General features: G+C 41.2%; 1 protein-coding gene across 4 annotated transcripts in view; it reads right to left on the reverse strand.

Moving 5' to 3' along the window:
- Positions 1-994: 994 nt before the first annotated feature.
- SLC18A2 (solute carrier family 18 member A2) overlaps positions 995-20,655 on the reverse strand; it is a 61,878-nt gene continuing 42,217 nt past the window's right edge. For all 4 annotated transcript variants that reach the window (XM_050959010.1, XM_050959013.1, XM_050959011.1 and 1 more), the window contains 6 exons: positions 9,615-9,693; positions 9,115-9,166; positions 8,581-8,644; positions 7,563-7,682; positions 6,797-6,930; positions 995-1,671 (listed from right to left, as the gene is read on the reverse strand). In XM_050959010.1, coding sequence (XP_050814967.1) covers positions 1,561-1,671; positions 6,797-6,930; positions 7,563-7,682; positions 8,581-8,644; positions 9,115-9,166; positions 9,615-9,693 — 560 coding nt within the window. In that variant the 3' untranslated portion in view covers positions 995-1,560. The remainder of the gene's footprint in view (positions 1,672-6,796; positions 6,931-7,562; positions 7,683-8,580; positions 8,645-9,114; positions 9,167-9,614; positions 9,694-20,655) is intronic.

The raw sequence follows: 20,655 nt of genomic DNA on the forward strand, positions 1-20,655 counted from the left end.
TTCAAATAAAAGAAACATACAAACAAAATTTCTAGACATGTAGGCAAATCAGTGTAAAATAGTTTAGTCAAAGCTACCAAAGTTGAGTCCTGCAAGTAAGATGTTAAATGTAAATACTGTGGTACTGCAATGATCTTAACTAATCATAAAAATCCTGAAATGAATGTGTAAGTAGTACCTGAAATAAAGTTGAGATGACAAAAATAAAATCTGAATATAAAAATTGTAAATGTCAACGCTTCTTGAAGGTATAATAGCTCACTTGTACATAAATAATTTTAGCAGGAGATATCAAATACTCTTCTGTCCAGTTTTCCCAGCACCAAGACTGTCTGGCTATCTAATACTACATTACAGGGCAAAAAAGTAATGGCAATGTTTTAACTTTGGTTATGTTGTATATTTACATGTCCTTGGCCAGATCCTCAGCTAGTTTAAATTGGCGTAGCTGAATTGATTTCAGTGCAGCTACATCTATATTTACATCAGCTGTAGTTTTATAACCCAATTTCACTCTGATACAACTGTAATCCCCAAAGAGTGAGGGGGGGGATGCATACAGATTTTGACCTTATCTTCTGTTTCCTTAGTTGGCCTAGTGCTATTTTAGATTAATAGCCAACAAACACTGGCCTTTCAATTCATCCCTATATACCCAAAGTGAGTTCCTGACTTGAAACTTGCCCAGCGTTCCTTCATACATCAGATGGAAACCGTAGTATCTCCTGTGTGAGAGAGCAAATACACAGTTTCTTCTGAAGCTATGACAATACCCTTTAGTGGATGAGCCAGCGAGAGACTGGAGTTAGAGCAGTACCCATCCTTCAGAAACACGTTTTAACTTTTTTAGCAATACACTGATATGTCTGAAAACAATTTTTGTTTTTAAAAAGTTGTATTTTCTTACCGTAAGGTCTCAGTATGCCATTAATTTTATGCAGAGCTCACCTTTGGAATCATCTGGGAAGCTCTGCAAAGAAACTAAAATTGATGGCACTGTATGACCCTGAGCTGAGCAACTGGTAATAAAGTGCTGTCTTAATTCTAGACTTTATCTCTGGTGAATGTGCTTCAAAGAGCACAGTACATTTAATAGAGCTGACAGTTGGATAGGTTGTGTACTCTTTGAACTTCACATTTTTTTAATCAAAGGAATAATTAATAGAAGCATTTTACTGTCAAGAACTCATTACCCACTAATGAGTCCAAACTAGGAAATCTTATGTCATTGCCCATGAATAAGATTTAGAAAATTATAGTTTGAATTCAAATGTTTATACAGATTTAACTACACAGTTAATCAAAAATATACTGTATAATATTTAATAAAATTAAATACATAAAATAAAGTTTTCACCACGATACAAACCCCCTATAAAAGCTATTTTCTCTTTATAAGGCAGTTGGCAATCTGCATTATAACCATGGGAAATAAATAATATACCTTTGGTTTTTTTACTATTTCACCATTGAAAGTACAGTACACCTAAAACATATTTCTGTATGAGATGTTTCACAGGAAACACTGCATTGTGTACACCAAAATACTCAATATGGCTTTTAATATTCATCACTTTCAGATTCTTCATCATCACCTATTGGATATGACTGGACGTTGTTCTGAGTATACATTTTTGTTTTAAGGGGACAGTTATGATCCATGAGTATTGCCTAAAAGAGAAAAAGAGCAGGGGTATTAGCATATCTGCTAAACATTTTAATGATCTCTGCAGCTGACTGTTTTTCACAAAAAGCCGCACAACTTCAGCCACTGTTTTAGGGACTGATTCTTCTTTATGAAAGTCAGTGGCAAAACCTTTGTTGAGTTCAGCTAGAGTAGGATCAAACCCATAAAGGATATTATAGGTAAAAGCCTGACACCATTGAAGTCAATGGCAAAACTTCTATCTATAGGACTTCAGTGGGGCCAGGATTTCACCCTGTGTCACTAACTTGAAATGTAAGTTATCTTTCCAGTGTGTTACAGATAGTGAATTTACAGTTACATTTTGCATCATTTCCACTCCATGCATCTGATGAAGCGGGTTCTAGCCCACGAAAGCTTATGCACAAATAAATTTTTTAGTCTCTAAAGTGACACAAGGACTCCTCGTTGTTTTTGTTGTTAATCTAAAGCACAAGAGAGCAGAATACCATTGCTTTAAGGAATGGTTCTATCATGGGTCACTTAATTTCCCCACCACCTCCACCTCTGACACATCAAAGCAAGATGAATAATCCACACCATGACTACTGTTCAGAATGTTACCAGTTACCCCCTACACATAGAGAACATTTTTTTTTCTGGTTTCAGAAACCAATTCAAACTTGTAGCATCTATTCTACTCTTATGGAGTGGACCAAATTCTGCTCTTAGGGTATGTCTACACTGCAATTAAGCACTGCAGCTGACCTGTCAGGTGACACAGGCCCACGGGGCTCGGGCTATAAAATCGTGATGCAGACAGTTGGTCTCAGGCTGGAACCCAAGTTCCGTGACCCTGCAAGAGGGGAGGAACCCAGAGGCTGGGCTCAAGCTCAAATGTCTACACTGCAATTTTACAGCCCCAATCCTGAGTCAGCTGCCACAGGCCAGCCAGCGGGGGTTAATTGCAGTGTAGACATACCTTTAGATACCAATTAAATTGGTAGCCCAAATTCCTGGAATATCTCAGTGTACATTTTATTGACTGAAATTGGGCCACTGTGAGTTGTAACTGTAATATCAGGTTTTATCTGTGAGAACAGAGATTGGTGGCCTGTTTATTTGTATTTAATGCTAACCTATAAAAATCCAGTTATTGCAATGGAAGGCCACTAACTACAAATCATTATCATTCTATTGATTATGGCTTTTTATTAATTATGCAAAGTGAATAAGGTAGGAAATCGCCTTTCTGTCCTCTTAATCAAAATTGAAAGCAGAGCAGTGCCAGATCAGTGACATGCAACAAGTTACTTAGAGAATAGTGAACTATGCAGTTAACATTTGAATTATGGTAGCATTTATAGGCCCCAATGAAGGTTGGGCCCCTCATGAGGTGCTGTATTAATGTCTGATTGAAGAACTTACACATCATAGGTGTAATCCGGGCCTCACTGACGTCGGTGAAATAAACTCCCCTTGACTGCAATAGGGTTAGGATTTAATTCCATAGAATTGCAAAATAGCAATCTGCACACAAGACTTTAAGACCTTTGAGGGTAAGGGACAATGTATTTTTGCATCAGTATAAATAGTTATATGAGAATTTCTCCAATCCAGAATTGGCCTTTTGCTCTTAACAAGACAGCTGAAACTAAGCTTGTTGTCGTCACAGTGGGCCACTTTTTTTTTTTTTTTAAGCTCACCTGCAGCACAGGCAGATGGAAACTGGCTTTGATCACTCATGCATGAACAGTGTTTTCCCCTCTTCTACTGTTCTTGCCACAGGAAAACAAAATGGTCCTATCAATGATGCTGTACATGACCTATGGTTTCAATGCAGCTACTTACTCACAAGAGAGTAATATAATTTCTGAAGAAAAAGGTGCAGTTGTCTAACTGCTTATATACAAAAGATTCCTAAATATATTGTAAGAGAGTTAAATTCAAATTAGTTTCAAGGATTATCTTTTTGGTTGGTCCTGTTGTCCCTGAGATTTTTTTAAACTGAATTTTGGGAAGACTTTGTATATCAAACTAGAGCAATATATTCTATAAGAATTTCTTGCCTACATACAAGGTTAAAAGATCCTTCAGTTTAGTTAGAAATTACACAATACATTTTTTTAAATGTACACTGAATGTTTCTTTGCTCCCAAAAATAGTTCTGTTTTTTCTTGGGTTTGTAGGTTGCTAGTTATAGTTCATTCACAGGTCAGTCTGTTATTTACATGTGTACTCAGGGTCATGATGCGTTCACAAAAGCAGAACTAAATGCCAACTCCCCATACTTTTGAATTTTAATGGAATGCTGCAAGTTATAGTGAATGATGGGTAGTTTTACTAATGGTGATGATGTAGCTACATTTTCCATTTCATCATGAGTGCTTCAAATATCAGAACTTCAGTGGGGAAAAAATGGTATCATTGCATATCTCTTCATCAGTCTTGGATTTTTCATCCATCATAATCTGCTCCGTACTGCAAAGAGTAAAGGGGGAAAGGGACCAGAGAGAAGGGAAGTGCTGCTTGTGCATGTTATGCTTGAATTCTGTTTTCATTTTCCTTCAATGTGGCTTAATCAGTTTAATATGGCAGCTGAACTGAAAATATGTATCACCTATCCTGGCTTGTATGAAGAATGTCATTTTATGGGATTAAAAAATGCATGTTTTATAAAAACAAAAAAGAACCCTCAGTAAGTTTAAATCCATGACCCTAAAATCACTGACATGGGCAATTGCCCCCGTGTTCTATAACTACTCTAATGGCTACAATCCTCATAGATGCATTCCAGCAATTAAGCTTTGGCTATTTTCTGAGCTGAATCACTTTCACCAAGTATACTTCTTTCTCCAAATGGCATACTTCCCTGGCTTCTAGCTTATTCTTCCTTCCTCAGGCCACTTTTTGGGAACCCCAGGTGTTTGTTTTGGATTTTTTTCATAGGTGCAGCTAGGCTCTCCTGCTCCTGATGTGCCTACATTTTCTCTTCTTGGCTGGCTCTCTTTGCGATAGGAAGTGTCCCTCTTATGTTTCCTCTCACCAAATCTTCTACTGTCTTTCAAACAGATTTTCCAAGAAACAAGCATCTGCACATAGAAAAGTCTGAAACAAAGCTATAGAGCTTGTTTGCCTAAGTGTATATGTCTGGCAAACAACTGTAGTTAGTTATTTCTCCTCCCCTGTCCCTACCTCTAATCACTGTGCAAAATGATCATTACAGTCTAAAGAGGTCATAATGAGTAGTCCGCAGAAATCTCTGGGGAATTGCCTTCAGAGTCTGTGTACTACTGTATATATGCTGAATCCACAGTTGGCAGATTTTCTGCAAGTATTTCATCCCATTTTCTGTTCCGCATGTGCCTGTACTTAAGTGTGATAGAGTCACGTCATGTGGTTCTTTTCTTACCTTTCAGAGAGATGTCACTGCACTTGGAACACAAAGGCCCATGCATAATTACTTGTTGCTATCCTAAGTGCAAAAGTGACTGCACCTGGCTTACTTAAGGAGTACATCTTGGGTGAGAGCCAGCATTCTTCCAAATTGGGAAGGACACAGGTCCCCTAGGAGGAAGTATTGGGCTAGACTTGCAGTTCTATGGGGCTTGGAGAGATGTTGTAGCCAGTATCGTACAGGATTTGTAGGATTGTCTGGGTCCTGGAATCAGAATAGTGGTCATTCTACATTGTTCTGGCTGTATTGAACTTAATGATGGGGCTGTATCATGTCTCCTGTGGTAGCCAGGCAGCTGGAGGAGGTATAAGAGAAGAGCAGTACATCAGCTCCAGTGGTGAGAGGATCTTGCAGAAGGAATGTAGGTAACTGGAGAAAGGAGATAATGGGTAGGGGCAGTAGAAGAGGGAATTCTGGAGAGAAGGGAGAGGGAGCAGCAGATTTCAAGGAGGGGAGGAGAGCTGTGGAAGTGGGGGAGGTTTAGATTGGATATTAGGAAAAACTTTTTCATTAGGAGGGTGGTGAAGCACTAGAATGGGTTACCTAGGGACGTGGTGGAATCTCCCTCCTTAGAGGTTTTTAAGGTCAGGCTTGACAAAGCCCTGGCTGGGATGATTTGGTTGGGAATTGTTCCTGCTTTGAGCAGGGGGTTGGACTAGATGACCTCCTGAGGTCCCTTCCAACCCTGATATTCTGTGGCAAGAGGAATAGGAGAGCAGTGAAAGAACGAGGTGAACAAGAAGCCATGGCACAAGAAGGCGGGGGGAAACCAACAACTGTCTTGCACAAAGCTAGCTTGTAAGCAAACAAGGCTGAAGATAATGTAGATGATAAGATTAAGGCATATGATGATGTGAGAAAAAAGAAACAAAAAGAGACTCAAGAGAAGGCCTGCAGCTACAGCCAGGAAAAGAGGACCAATAAACTTGTAAGAGGGGCTGCAAAAAGGAGGAATAAAGAGGAGATGGGGATGGAGCAAAATACATTGTAAAGGGCCTTTAAGGGTATGTGTATACTGGAATTACACACTCAGCCAGCCTGTGCCAGCTGACTTGGGCTCAGGTCAGGGGCTGTTTAATTGTTATGTAGAAATTTGGGCACCAGCTGCAGCCCAAGCTCTGGGACACTCCCACCTGGCATGGTCCTAGAGCCTGGGCTTCAGCCCAAGCTTGAATGGTGACACCATAATTAAACATTCCCGTGAGCCTGAGTCAGCTGGCATGGGTTTTTCACTGCAGTGTAGACACACCCAAAGAGTACAGTAGAAATGACTCAAGAAATAGTCCGTAATAAACATGGACTTGATGAACCTCAGCAAAACACTTTTTCAGAGGTAGGAGGAAAGCAGATAGAGCAAATCTGAGTTTGAGATTTCCACACCAGAGGCACTGCAGCATTTCATACTGAGTCCAGCCATTACACTGTTGGGGAACAACTTTTGGGCCCTTACTGCTTTCAGTCAAATAAACCATGCATTGCTCATTTTATTGCAAAAACAATAGGAGGGGGTGCTAAAACACTGTAGAAGGTCTCAGGAAATGCTATTCCAGTTACACAGTGGAGTTAGTACTCCAAAGAGGAAGGGCAGAGATGGCAGAAAATCCCTGGGTCCTTTGGTTTTCTGGATAATTAGTGCTAGAGAAGTATAAATACGGCATTATTCGTGTTACTGCAAAATAACATTTTCTGCTTACCATTTTTTCTTCCTTGGCAGGTGGACTTCGAAGGAAAAAACATAGAGGAGCAAAGAGAATATCCACAATCCCTATAATTGTCATGAGCCATGGAAATCCAATTGCCTTTGCAATGGCACCACCAGCAGAGGGACCTTTTGGAAATAAAAAGCTCTTTCTAAATACTGCAAAATATTTATGATAAGCACTGAGGGCAAAAATATTTTTAAATACAAAATTCATGATATAAAAATCCATTTAAGAAAAGTAAATATAGTCTATGCATTTAAAATTCATGTTTTAAGTACAATATGCTGTTGGGTACCAAGCTTATGTCCATTGACGTAATTGGAGATCATATGTTGGTTTCAATGGGCATGGAATCAGAACTCTTGTACACTGTTTTTGCACCACACCTAAGTAAATAGGCTAGGCACAAGGTTCCATGGCACAGTGCACTGAGGGGAAGACAATGGAATCCTTTCCTTCTCCAGCCAGGCAAAGGAGAAACCACTGCTGTAGCTTTGGGTACTATAATGCCCCCATACTGGGGACATAACTTCCTTGACTGGCACCTGCCCTTCCCCATCTCAACATATAGGAGGTGTGGAATCTCCATATAGGCTGCCAGCATTCTGTTCCCATACCAACCTAATGCAGCAGAATCACACCATTTTTGCAGTCTATAGAGCCTTTAGTGCTCTGGGTATTTGCCCCAAGCCCTTTTTTAGTTTCTCTTTTCACCTCTATTAGATGCATTACAAACAAGAGAAAATTAAGCCCTTACCTAATGCAAACCCCATGCAGAAGGCAACATCAGCTATTGCATACACACTGCCATAAACTGAAACATGACGCAGATCTACAAGGTAGCCCATAATTGGCATCATTGAGGAATCCACCATTCCTGATTATGATAGGAGGAAAATTATATTTCATGAAACAGCTTTCATTTTTCTCTCTTAATATATCAACCTCATATGATCTAAAAAGATGTAAATGAAACTAGAAGAATTGTTAATCTAAAGAAGCTTTTAATAACATATTCCTATAGAAAAACTATTCAGTCCAGGCTTATACATCTTTGCTTATGCCTATGAGCATAAAGGACTGTACTAGTTTCAAGTCTGTCATTATTATGCTATACTGCATATGAATGATTTGTGAGCTGTTTTCACTGTGAGTATAAAAGCCTCATGAGTTATCAGATCAAAAAGCTGCATGATATTTGTGGTTTGTAAACATTACTGTAATTTCTACACTTACTAAAAGTCCTTTGTGTTTGCAGACACTTCAGAATACCTGCTAAATATCAAATTACTAAGCCATCTGTCAACCTGTATACCCTGTAATCATTAAAAAATCGCACTCAAGTTTCACTGCATGGCCCATTATAAGCAAACACATTCATGTGTACTGTGATGAGAGAGCACATGTATATGCTAGGGGATTTATGCTGGGTCAGCAGTAAGTCAAGTGTGTTTGCTTCTATGTAAATGTGAGGCAATAGTAAAGTGCTGGGGTTTTGTGTTTTGTTTTGTTTTTTAACAATGCATTGAGGTCAATAGAGTTATTCCCAAGTAACAGAGGTCAGAATCTAGCCCAATTGCTGAAAGTCTAGGCTGAACAGCCTTGAGTGTAGGCCTTAAAACTATTGCTAATCTACTGACAAATTTGTTTCAGAGTGTAACCGTGGGTGTTGCCCATTCAGAATGGCAAGAAAAAGAATCCTTTATGTAATTCTGTACTAATGTTAATTTTCTAAATAAACAGCAAAATATGTACATATAAGTAATTTTACTTACCAATGGCAAACCCGACCCCAAAATTTGGTGCTATAAGCCCGTATATGTTTTTGGCAAATGGTACCTGCAAATTAAATTTCAGAGATTTAAGTATAACCCATAACATCTTGCTAATGGGATCATTGTCTTTTTCACAAATAAATGCTTAAAACAATTGATTTAACTGTTTAGTATGGCAGCATGGAGCAATTTGTACAGAAATACAGATGAAAACTTAATTGTTTTGCATGATTGTGTCATAACAAATACTTATTGCATTTAATTACAACTTATAATAGTTGTTGATTAGGCGACAATTCTAAGAAATTATGGCTCGTATTCTTCAACTCTTTGGTCACCTCCTGCAACATGATAAGCACTCTCTAGAAGGCAATTTTTGTTGAAAGCACTCAGGATTGATTAACAAACTGATGTTTAAAAATGCAACTTCAGTAAAATCTCAAGCAAAACACATACTCAAAGTTAATATATACATTTTTTTTGAGCGGAGTTGAATTTGTAGTTCATTCTGCTGACATGTCAATTTTTACTCACACATAAAATGCTTATTCCCACGATTATCATCCCAAGTAGAGCACAAAGCCACCTATGAAAGGAGAAATGTTATCTCTTAGACATCAAAAAAATGCAGATTTGTTAGAGATGGTTTGGAATTTTTCAATGCTATTTCTAAGGTACACCTCTACCTCGATATAACACTGTTCTCGGGAGCCAAAAAATCTTACCGTGTTATAGGTGAAACTGCGTTATATCGAACTTGCTTTGATCCACCAGCGTGCGCAGCCCCTCTCGGAGCACTGCTTTACCATCTTATATTCGAATTCGTGTTATATCATGTCACGTTATATCAGGGTAGAGGTGTAGTAGTGCAGGGTTATGTAACCAAATACGTAACATGATATATTTAAATGAAATTTCAGGTTAATAATATCTAATAAAATCTAATGATTTCTATTATCAAGTAATTGCCTGAGGAAAAATTGGAAATGCTATATGAATATGCTGAAGGATAGTGGTTTTTTAATTAAGCATACCTTCCCATTTTGTGTGCAAGTACCCCAAAAATATTAGTTCCAATAAGATAAGAGATACTAGCTGGAAGGAAAGCGACGCCTGGAAAATATGAAAAAAAAACCATTTTATCAACAATGATATCAGTGAAGTGAAAAAGTAATAAGTTCAGACACGGCAATTGTGATTAAAACAATCTAATGGAATCCTGGAGCCTGTACCAAAGCATTAAATATCCGGTTTGTTCCAGCCCTTTCATGGAATCTAATAAGATTATCCATCAAATGCAATACCATTGTGACGCTTCAAAAAGAGTATTTCAGTATCAGCTATAAGAATCTCTGTATGTGTGTGAGAAAGAGACAACAAATTATATTCAGAATAAATATAGTAAACTTTGGGCCAAATCATGGCCCATTCTGTGTGCCACTGCAAGGGGTAAAAGGGTGCAAGGGGGTGCCTCCCTCTAACTTTCTTACACCAATGTGCCTTACTGCTGCTTCTGCCAGACATGGCACTACCATCTTTACAGAGCTGCTACATTACCCCCTTCTGCAGGTGGGCACGAAGAGGCACACTTACTTAAGGGCCAGAGTCCAGGTGCCTCTCTCTCCTGCCAAAACCCAGTCCTTTGTTAGGCAGGAATTAAAGTTAAGAGTGCATCTCAGTAACTTAAGGGTAAAAAAAAAATTTTTTTTAAAGAACACTACTGGTTTTTAAAAAAAATTATAGAGCTAATATCTTCAGAGTTAAAGCTAAACTTAAGAACAAAATTATCTGAGTCATCTAAGGCAATCTGCAGTTAAGGTCACGCAACCAACCTTAACTCTGACCCTGTAATAACACCAGCCTCCTATCTCCCCCTCAAACTTACTTTATAATATATGTTATTTTTGATCAAAGACTTTTTCTAAAGGCTTGAGCAGTCCACAGACTATGACTGTGGAATTTTGAATTTGCACTCACTATTTGTTAGACCAGGGCTTTCTCAAACTTCATTGCACCACTACTCCCTTCTGACAACAAAAATTATTACATGACTCCAGGAGGGGGGACCAAAGCCTGAGCCCAGCTGCCCTGGGTGGCAGGGCCAAAGCCTGAGCCCCATCGTCCCAGGCCTGGGGGCCAAATCTGAAGCCCAAGGGCTTCAGCCCCAGGCAGAGGTCCTGTAACTTGGGCCCTACCACCCAGGGCTGAAGCCCTTGGGCTTTGGCTTTGGTCCCAGGCAGTAGGCTCAGGCTTTGGCTTTGGCTCTGGCCCCCGGCTCCAACAAGTCTGAACCAATCCTGGTGACCCCGTTAAAATGGGGTCACAACCCACTTTGGGGTCTTGACCCACAGTTTGAGAACCACTGTGTTAGAGGGTAAACTAGGATTTTAAGAGGTTCAAGTGTACCTGGTGATTCCAGCTCTCTTCCCCTGCATCACATGACAGAGAGCAGGTGACTGAGAGCCAGGCCTATTGGGAGAGAGAAGAGGAACCTTGCCCTCAGTAGGAGAAGAAAACTGGTAGAAATAGTACTATGATTGTAAGGACTGATGTTTTCCTGGTAAAGGACACTGAGGAATGCTGTTTGTGGAAGAAGGCAGGAGAGGAATCAGGGCTGGTCCACACTAGGGGGGGGAAATCGATCTTAGATACGCAACTTCAGCTACGTGAATAATGTAGCTGAAGTCGAATATCTAAGATCGGATTACTCACCCGTCCACACCGCGCGGGATCGATGTTCGCAGCTCTCCGTGTCGATTCCGGAACTCCGTTGGGGTTGATGGAGTTCCGGAATCGATATAAGCGCGCTCGGGGATCGATATATCGCGTCTAGATTAGACGCGATATATCGATCCCCGAGCAATCGATTTTAACCTGCCGATACGGTGGGTAGTCTGGACGTGGCTTCAGAGAAAAAGGTGCTGTGGGAACTGGCTCTGGGAACCAGTGGAACAGGACAGTTGGTTTTAGGGCCTTAGGGCCAATTCAGGGTCCCAAGCATTGTAGTAGGGAGGACATGAGCTGCCTGGAAAGATGGTGAAAAAAATGCTATGCTGAGGAGAGGAGGACTGCTGAGCACTGGGGAGGGTTACAGGACTCTTAGTTTGTCCTGGAACGGCTATTGCTTTAGTCCTCTAGCCAAAACAGCAAGTCATCAACAATCCCAGATCAGTTGAGGCCTCAGGTCAGAAGCTGAGGTAGTGCATTCATTCTGATGTTGGATAAGATAAGCTGCTGCTATGCAACTATATAGATACAGTAAAGTTAATGTACCATCCCCATTTTTTTTTTCAAAAGAGTTTTAAGAAGTCCAGTCTGTGGCTGCAGTACACATGAGAAATATGATGTGTTTTGCCCATACTATGCATGGAGCACTAAACATGAACCAGAAAGCAATGTTCTGAAAATGTTTTTAATATTTGAATCTGATATTTAAGAGCGAGACTGTTGCTCTCCTTCTAACTCTGAATAAGGTGTGGTGTGCAACTTCCCTGCTCCAAGAGCATCCCAGAAGCCTGTTCCCTGGATCTCTGTTCCTCAGCAAGGGGGCAGAGTAATCTGCTGCTGACTCATATTAGCAGATTACTTCCCCCTCTGCATCAACTCAACTTCACCCTTCTCTGCCCACAAAGGAAGAGTAGCAGCTTTATAGAGCTTTCTCTCCCCACTGCACCAGGGATGCTGGAAGCTAGGGGAAAATCTGACTTTTCTGGGTAGGTACCCAGGACAGGGTGGTGTTTTGTGACTATGCTAACCTTTGTTTTTCATGTGAGTGTTATTAATGTCATGCTGTAAGCTTAGGAGGCTTGTGTGGGTAGATATACTAGGTCTGTATCTAATGGCACTCTTATAGTTCATGACAAGTGGTATCTTTGTGAATGGGAGTGAGAATGATGTTTGCCTAAGTGGACGTTTGCACAGTATCTCTTTCTGAAGTGTGTACAGCCGTAAACACCAGAGTTGCTATCAGACTGTGTAAAGTGTCCTAGTTTTGTGATTATTGAAAGGATGGATCTGTCTGTTATGAAACATTAAGGCTGTTTAGTGTCTGGCCTTCCCAAGACATTGCTACGAGGATAAAGTTTAAGATGGTTTGGATGCCTAACTGCCTTTTCGTACACTAAGATCTTTGAATTTCTTAGACATGTTTAACAGTAATGCTGTATATTTTTTAACTGTAATGCTCTTGTAAGATTTATATCAGGAATTTGGGGATAAGCTGGAAAGAGTCAGAAGACATTTAGGGGGAGATTGTCCTGGGCACTTAGGAAGGTGAGTGGATGAGGTGATGGAGGCAAAAAAATTGCTTCACCATTGCCCCTTACAGCCCCTCAAAAAAACAAAACTAGCAGGCCCCATGCAAGGATCAGGAATTACAGCAGTCCTTGAATGCCAGGGAGTGCACTAAAGGGTGCACATTGTTCAAAGGGATGGGGAAGCTGAGGAACCATGGTACTGGCCCCTTTCTGATTAGCCAGCAGCAGAGGAGGAGAAGCAGTTTCCCTGCATACCAGAAAGCTCAGGGAGAGATTGTGCCTCAGTAAAACATAACCTCTCTGCCAAGGCTCCTTCTGGGGCAGCTGAAAAAACAAGAAAAATGTTCCATATTAATCTGTACGACACACTCCTACAGAGCTTGAAACACTGAAAACTTGAGATTTTCTTTGCAATATCTTCCCTTTTTTTTTTTTAATATATTTTTCCATATCTCTAGACTTGGAACAAATAAGGAAAGAAAATATTTCATTGGCTGGGGAATACAGAAGATTAACATTGCAGATATATAGTACACTAATTTCATGTGATAGTTGTTGTTAATAAAGTCTATAGCAGTTATTGCCTTGTTAGTTAAACACTTTAAATAAACAAATATAACTTTAAAAAACCAGGAGGCACAAAAAGTAAATAAAATAGTAAATGGAAATGAATGTGCCTAGTATTGTCTGAAGGTGACCAAAGTCTGATTCTACTGGACTGATGAACGGAAAAAGCGCTGAAGGCAAGGGCTCTTAATTGAGACAGTCATCCCATCAAACATGGAGTATTCAGATGTACCTGACTGTATTACAGAGTACAGTAGATTTCCTATCAGAGATATATTAATGTCAACAGGTGGACTGCTGCTTTCTATGCTATTTGGAGCTTCCAGATAGATAATCAATACTTGAACTGTATTTGGAAGTAAGCAACAAGCCAATACAGGTGCTATGTATTCATGATGGCCCTGTCAAGGCTGATTCCCCACTCTGGAACTTTGAGTGCAGAAGGTGAGGGCCTGCAAGGACTCTAAAAATTAATATTGGCCCCTCCAGGCTTGTATTAAACTCCCAAGGTTACAGCTTCTCTCTGACCTTGGCTGGGTAGATGCTGCCACCAGCCAAATGTAAAACCCCTGGAAACCCAGGAAGGCACAGTTGGGAATTCCTTCCTGTGGGGTACCCTCAAGCCCTTTCACCCCTCCCCCTCCAGGGAAGAGCCGAGAAAGGAAAACAAATAAATCAGCTGTGGCCACCAGCTAATTAAAAAACGTGTACAAATCTCTTAAGACACAAAAATCCAAATCCTGTTCTTAAAAAACAGTAAATTTTATTAAAAACAAAAAGGAAGAAAATACATCTGGATCTTAGGCTTTGACTAGATTAAAAAATCCCATTTACAAAAATGAATAACCTTCTTGAGGTCCAGCTTAAAGCTGACAAGCAAAACAAAAGAATTTAGGGTTAGCACAGAGAAGTCCACAAGCCTTACAAAATGAAAGAAATAAACCTAATTACATCTTTCTAGACATTTCTGATCTACTTACATAACTGGGTTTCCAAATAAGAAACTTCTAGGTATGATTCTGATGATTTTCATATCTGGCCTTCAGCTTCTCACAGCATAACTGCTGCCCTGTTCCCCTCTTCCCCAGAGAACAACAAACACAAAGGGAAAGTTTTTTCCCAATTTTAAAAATTCTAGCCTTCCCATTGGCTCTTTTGGTCAGGTGCCCACTCTCTTCCTTTACCTGTGGACTTTTTTAACACTTTACAGGTAAAGCAAGTAGAGTACAGCTACTAACAGAGATTTTATAGCTAACTGGCTGTCTGCGTGTCCATAAAAGAGAGGGATACAGCAGTGCAGACTGAATGAAAAAGTGTGAATGAAAGTCTGCATCATATAGAAATGACTGCAGTCTCTTAGCCATTCAGAGGTGATAATAAGCATCATAGGCCACCAGTACTGTCTGGGGCTCCAGGAGCAGCAAAGAGCCAGTAGGATCCCAAGGCTGCAAACTATGTTGGCCAAAGTCAGGTGTATGTTGGTAACACGCTGTGTAGCCATCACCTTTGATCTATCCCTCTAGATTTGTGTTTCTCAACTGTTGCATGTTGCTTGGTCCTTATTCAAAGTCAAATACCTTTGTGACCCCCCCTTCTATTTTTACTTACTTTTATAATTAATATATCAATTATAACAGTAACCCTATATATAATTTGTGTATGTGTTTTGAGATGGATAGAGAATACGTGCTGGGCAAGAGTGTGCAGGAAGTGGCAGAGTGAGATTTTTCTTTGCTTTAGATTATAACAAAATTTTCAATGCCTCGCAACCCCCTCAATTTGTATTTTGTGACCCATTGGCTGAGAAACACTTGTTGGCATAGGGATGTATCTAGAATAGTATTACTTGCATCTTATCCAGGCTGAGTGATAACCCAGATCGTCTTCATTCAGATGCCTCTCTCTTTTAGACATTGTGAGACTACAGAACCTGGATTTGAGGAACAGTACACTGAGATTATGTGAGGGGCTAATAATTGGATTATATTGACTATCTATTATTTCTCTCAGGTTTTTGTGTGGTGAAATAGTGTGGGATTTCTTTCCCTGAGTACGTTTGTGAAAATATCTGACTAAAATGTAACATTTATTTATCCACCTGCCAGGACATGAGTGTTATTCGCTATATTAATCCCTATAGTGATAGTAGCATGATCAGGGCCCATTGTACTAGGCACAGTATTAACATGCCCCCCCTTACTCCTGGCCATGCTATCCCACCCTCCCGGAACCAGGCCGGGAGTGGGGTCACGGCTGGAGGATGCAGACAGGAGTAAGGAGGTCAAGGCTGGGGCCGCAGCTGATGGTGTGGGGCTGGGGATAGGAGTGGGGCTAGGAGCAGAGCTGGGACCAGGGCTGAGACTGAGGGCAGGGATGGAGCCGCAGCTGGGCCACAGTGGTGGGCCGGCAGCCAGGCCCCCTGGCCAGATGTGGATCTGCAGCTGGGGACTCGGGGTGGGACCAGGTGCAGGGCTGGGAGACGGGGTCACAGCTGGGGGCGGGGCTGACGCAGAGCTGTGGGTGGGTCAGATCTGGGTGCCACGCCCTCGCTGCCCCCTTGGGCTGGCCTGAGGCCACAATGCCCCCCCGCCCCCCAAAACATTCCTGCACGTCCCCCTAGAATAGTGTGCCTCATAGTCTGGGAACTTCTGGCATAGAAATACACAGCCCTTCACCCTAAATAATTTACAATGTAAGGGTCTGAACATTCCCTACGCTCCTCTTAGGCGCAGGATTCACCACCCGTGTGGAGCCAATTCCAGAACTGGAGCTTAATTTACGACATACTAGTTACATTTTAAACAAGAAAAGGGAAATAGAGAGGACAAGGCTATTACATTAATGCTGTTACTTAGGCAAACTCGGCACACAACTTCTTTGTTCCGAATCATTCATTTTTAAAATATAAACTAGCATCATTTAATGCCAACCGCCCCAACACTGAACTCTCATCGACTGTCACAACATACCTAACATTAATTGTCTGACTCCTTGCAGATGTCACAGCAGAAAGGGTCCTTAAGAAAGGCAAAGGTGGTGGAGTAGCCTTGTACATCAATGATGGAATTAAATGTAGCGAAATAAGAAGCGATGGAATAGATAAGACAGAGTCTGTCTGGGCAAAAATCACACTGGGTAAAAAAGCAACTAGAGCTTCCCCTGAGATAGTGCTTGGGGTGTGCTACAGACCGCCAGGATCGGATTGGGATATGGATAGAGACCTCTTTAATGTCTTTAATGAAGTAAACACAAAGGGGAAATGTGTGATTATGGGGGACTTCAACTTCCCGGATATAGACTGGAGGACGAGTTCTTGCAAGAATAATAGGGGTCAGATTTTTCTGGATGTGATAGTGGATGGATTTCTTCATCAAGTAGTTGAAGCACCTACAAGAGGGGATGCCATTTTAGATTTGGTGTTGGTGAGCAGTGAGGACCTCGTAGAAGAAATGGTGGTAGGGGACAACCTTGGTTCGAGTGATCATGAGCTGATTCAGTTCAAACTAGATGGAAGGATAAACAAATGTAGATCTGGGATTAGGGTTTTTGACTTCTCGAGGGCTAATTTTAAACAGTTAAGGAAATTAGTTAGGGAAGTGGATTGGATGGAGGAATTAGTGGATTTAAATGTGGAGGAGGCCTGGAATTACTTTAAGTCACAGCTGCGGAGACTGTCGGAAGCCTGCATCCCGAGAAAGGGGAAAATAACCATGGGCAGGAGTTGTAGGCCAAACTGGATGAGCAAACAACTCAGAGAGGGGATTAGACAAAAGCAGAAAGCTTACAGGGAGTGGAAGGAAGGCAGGATCAGTAAGGAAAGCTACCTTGCTGAGGTCAGAACATGTAGGGATAAAGTGAGGAAGGCTAAAAGCCACATTGAACTGGAACTTGCAAAGGGAATCAAAACCAATAGTAAAAGGTTCTACAGCCACATAAATAAGAAGAAAACAAAGAAAGAAGAAGTGGGGCCACTATACACTGAGGATGGAATGGAGGTTAAGGATAACCTAGGTATGGCCCAACATCTAAACAAGTACTTTGCCTCAGTTTTTAATAAGACTAGTGAGGAACCTTGCGATGATGGAGGGATGATAAACGGGAATGTGGATATGGAAGTGGATATTACCGCAACTGAGGTAGAGGCCGTACTTGAACAGCTCGATGGGACGAAGTCGGAGGGCCCGGACAATCTCCATCCGAGGATATTAAAGGAACTGGCGCGTGAAATTGCGAGCCCGTTAGCGAGAATTTTTAAGCAATCGATAAACTCGGGGGTTGTGCCATATGACTGGAGGATTGCTAATGTAGTTCCTATTTTTAAGAAAGGGAATAAGAGTGATCCGGGTAATTATAGGCCTGTTAGCTTGACGTCTGTAGTATGTAAGGTCTTGGAAAAAATTTTAAGGGAGAAAGTAGTTAAGGACATAGAGGTCAATGGTAATTGTGACGAATTGCAACACGGATTTACTAAAGGTAGATCGTGCCAAACCAATCTGATCTCCTTCTTTGAGAAGGTGACGGATTACTTGGATAAAGGAAATGCGGTAGATATAATTTACCTAGATTTCAGTAAGGCGTTCGACACGGTTCCGCACAGGGAGCTGTTAGTTAAATTGGAAAAGATGGGAGTGAATATGAAAGTTGTAAGGTGGATAAGGAACTGGTTAAAGGGGAGACTCCAGAGGGTCGTACTGAAAGGTGAACTGTCGGGCTGGAAGGAGGTCACCAGTGGAGTCCCTCAAGGATCGGTTTTGGGACCGATCTTATTTAACCTTTTTATTACTGACCTTGGCACAAAGAGCGGGAATGTGCTAATAAAGTTTGCGGATGACACGAAACTGGGGGGTATTGCTAACACGGAGAAGGACAGGGATACTATTCAGGAAGATCTGAACCACCTTGTAAACTGGAGTAATAGAAATAGGATGAAGTACAACAGTGAAAAGTGCAGGGTCATGCATTTAGGAATTAATAATAAGAATTTTGGATATACGTTGGGGGCGCATCAGTTGGAAGCGACGGAGGAGGAGAAGGACCTTGGGGTACTGGTTGATAGCAGGATGACTATGAGTCGCCAATGTGATACGGCTGTTAAAAAAGCAAATGCGATTTTGGGATGCATCAGGCGGGGTATTTCCTGCAAGGATAAGGAGGTGTTAGTACCGTTATATAAGGCGTTGGTGAGACCCCATCTGGAATACTGTGTGCAGTTCTGGTGTCCCATGTTCAAGAAGGATGAATTCAAACTGGAACAGGTTCAGAGACGGGCTACAAGGATGATCTGAGGAATGGAAAAACTGCCTTATGAAAGGAGACTCAAAGAGCTTGGCTTGTTTAGCCTGGCCAAAAGAAGGCTGAGGGGGGATATGCTCGCTCTATATAAATATATCAAGGGGGTTAACGTTAGGGAGGGAGAGGAATTATTTAAGTTTAGTGCTAATGTAGGCACGAGGACGAATGGGTATAAACTGGATATTAGGAAGTTTAGACTTGAAATTAGACGAAGGTTTCTGACCATTAGGGGAGTGAAGTTCTGGAATAGCCTTCCGAGGGAAGTAGTAGGGGCAAAAGACTTTCCTGGCTTTAAGACAAAGCTTGATAAGTATATGGAGGGGATGTTATGATAGGATCGTTAATTTGGGCAATTGATCTTGAATTACCACCAGACAGGTCTGCTCAATGGTCTGCGGGGAGATGTTGGATGCGATGGGTACTGAGTTGCTGCAGAGAATTCCTTCTTGGGTGCTAGCTGGTGACTCTTGCCCACATGCTCAGGGTTTAGCTGATCGCCATATTTGGGGTCGGGAAGGAATTTTCCTCCAGGGCGGATTGGCAGGTGCCCTGGAGGTTTTTCGCCTTCCCCTGCAGCGTGGGGCACGGGTCACTTGCTGGTGGTTTCTCTGCAGCTTGAGGTCTTCAAACCATTTTTGAGGATTTCAATAACTCGGTCCTGGGATAGGGGTTGTTATAAAATTGGATGGGTGGGGTTCTGTGGCCTGCCTTGTGCAGGAGGTCAGACTAGATGATCAGATTGGTCCCTTCTGACCTATGAGTCTATGAGTCTATGAAAGGACCTTAAGAAGGAGAATCTGTTCTACTTATGGATCTGTTCAGGGACAACCTTCCATGTACAACAGGCAATAACAACTTATTAGTATCTTACACATTCACAGCTATCCCAAGCAAGGGAGCTTCCAACATACCCCAGCATAATAAACTTCACTATGAAGAAGCTTTTTCTAATATTCAGCCTGAAGTTTCTGTTAATTCTGTCTCATTACTCCTAGTTATGCCTCCTTGTACAAGGCTTAGTAATTCCTTTCTATCCTTTGTTCTGGTATTTTTACATTCTTCAAATATCTGTAGATAGGTGAGGTGAGGGTCCTAGTAACTGTCAAAGATCACTTAGGAAAGGATAGAAGAAATGAAGCAATTCTATTACTCCTGATTATTCTCTAAGCTCTCTCCCATTTCTTTGTATGTTCCTAATAATGAACTAAAAACTGATGGTCTTGTTCCAAATGCAATCTCACCATGGTCACATACTGGCCTATTATTTGATGTCACTGTAAGTATCCAAAAATCATACTGGCCTTTACATATGACCTTCATATAGCAAACTCATATTTCATTGCTCTTTGCTATCACATCTAGGTTTCTCTTGATATTACTGCTCCTCAGGTTTCTTTCTTTCATCTGAATATCTGCTATTTGGATTAGCTTTCCCCAGATACACTCACTGCATTTTTTGTTGTTGCTCCTCCCCCAGGGTGAATCCTCTTTTATTTCCTGACCTTACTTCTAACTTCCACATAGTAGAGGAATGCAGAACTGTTGCTGTGAATTTATTGTTCTGTTTACCTCTTTTGAAACCAAACCAGCAAGTGTATGACAATTCAATGCAGACCATGCCTAGCATTCTAGTCAATCATTTCACAGTCAAATAAATCAGCATGGTATGTGTTCAAACAATTCCCTTAAAGTACACCACAGCCTCTCCTCTGGAGCCAGCATATATTTTTCTTGCCTATATCGTTCCCTTTGGTGTTCATAAACAAAATTTAGGGAGACATTTTAGCAGCAGCATCTTATGACTAATCCCCCTACACACACATACACAGCTTACAATGAAAAACATCAAGTATCAGAGGGGTAGCCGTGTTAGTCTGGATCTGTAAAAGCAGCAAAGAGTCCTGTGGCACCTTATAGACTAACAGACGTTTTGGCGCATGAGCTTTCGTGGGTGAATACC

This window comes from Gopherus flavomarginatus, chromosome 6 (genome assembly GCF_025201925.1).
Source record: "Gopherus flavomarginatus isolate rGopFla2 chromosome 6, rGopFla2.mat.asm, whole genome shotgun sequence".
In the NCBI taxonomy this organism is placed as follows: domain Eukaryota; kingdom Metazoa; phylum Chordata; order Testudines; family Testudinidae; genus Gopherus; species Gopherus flavomarginatus.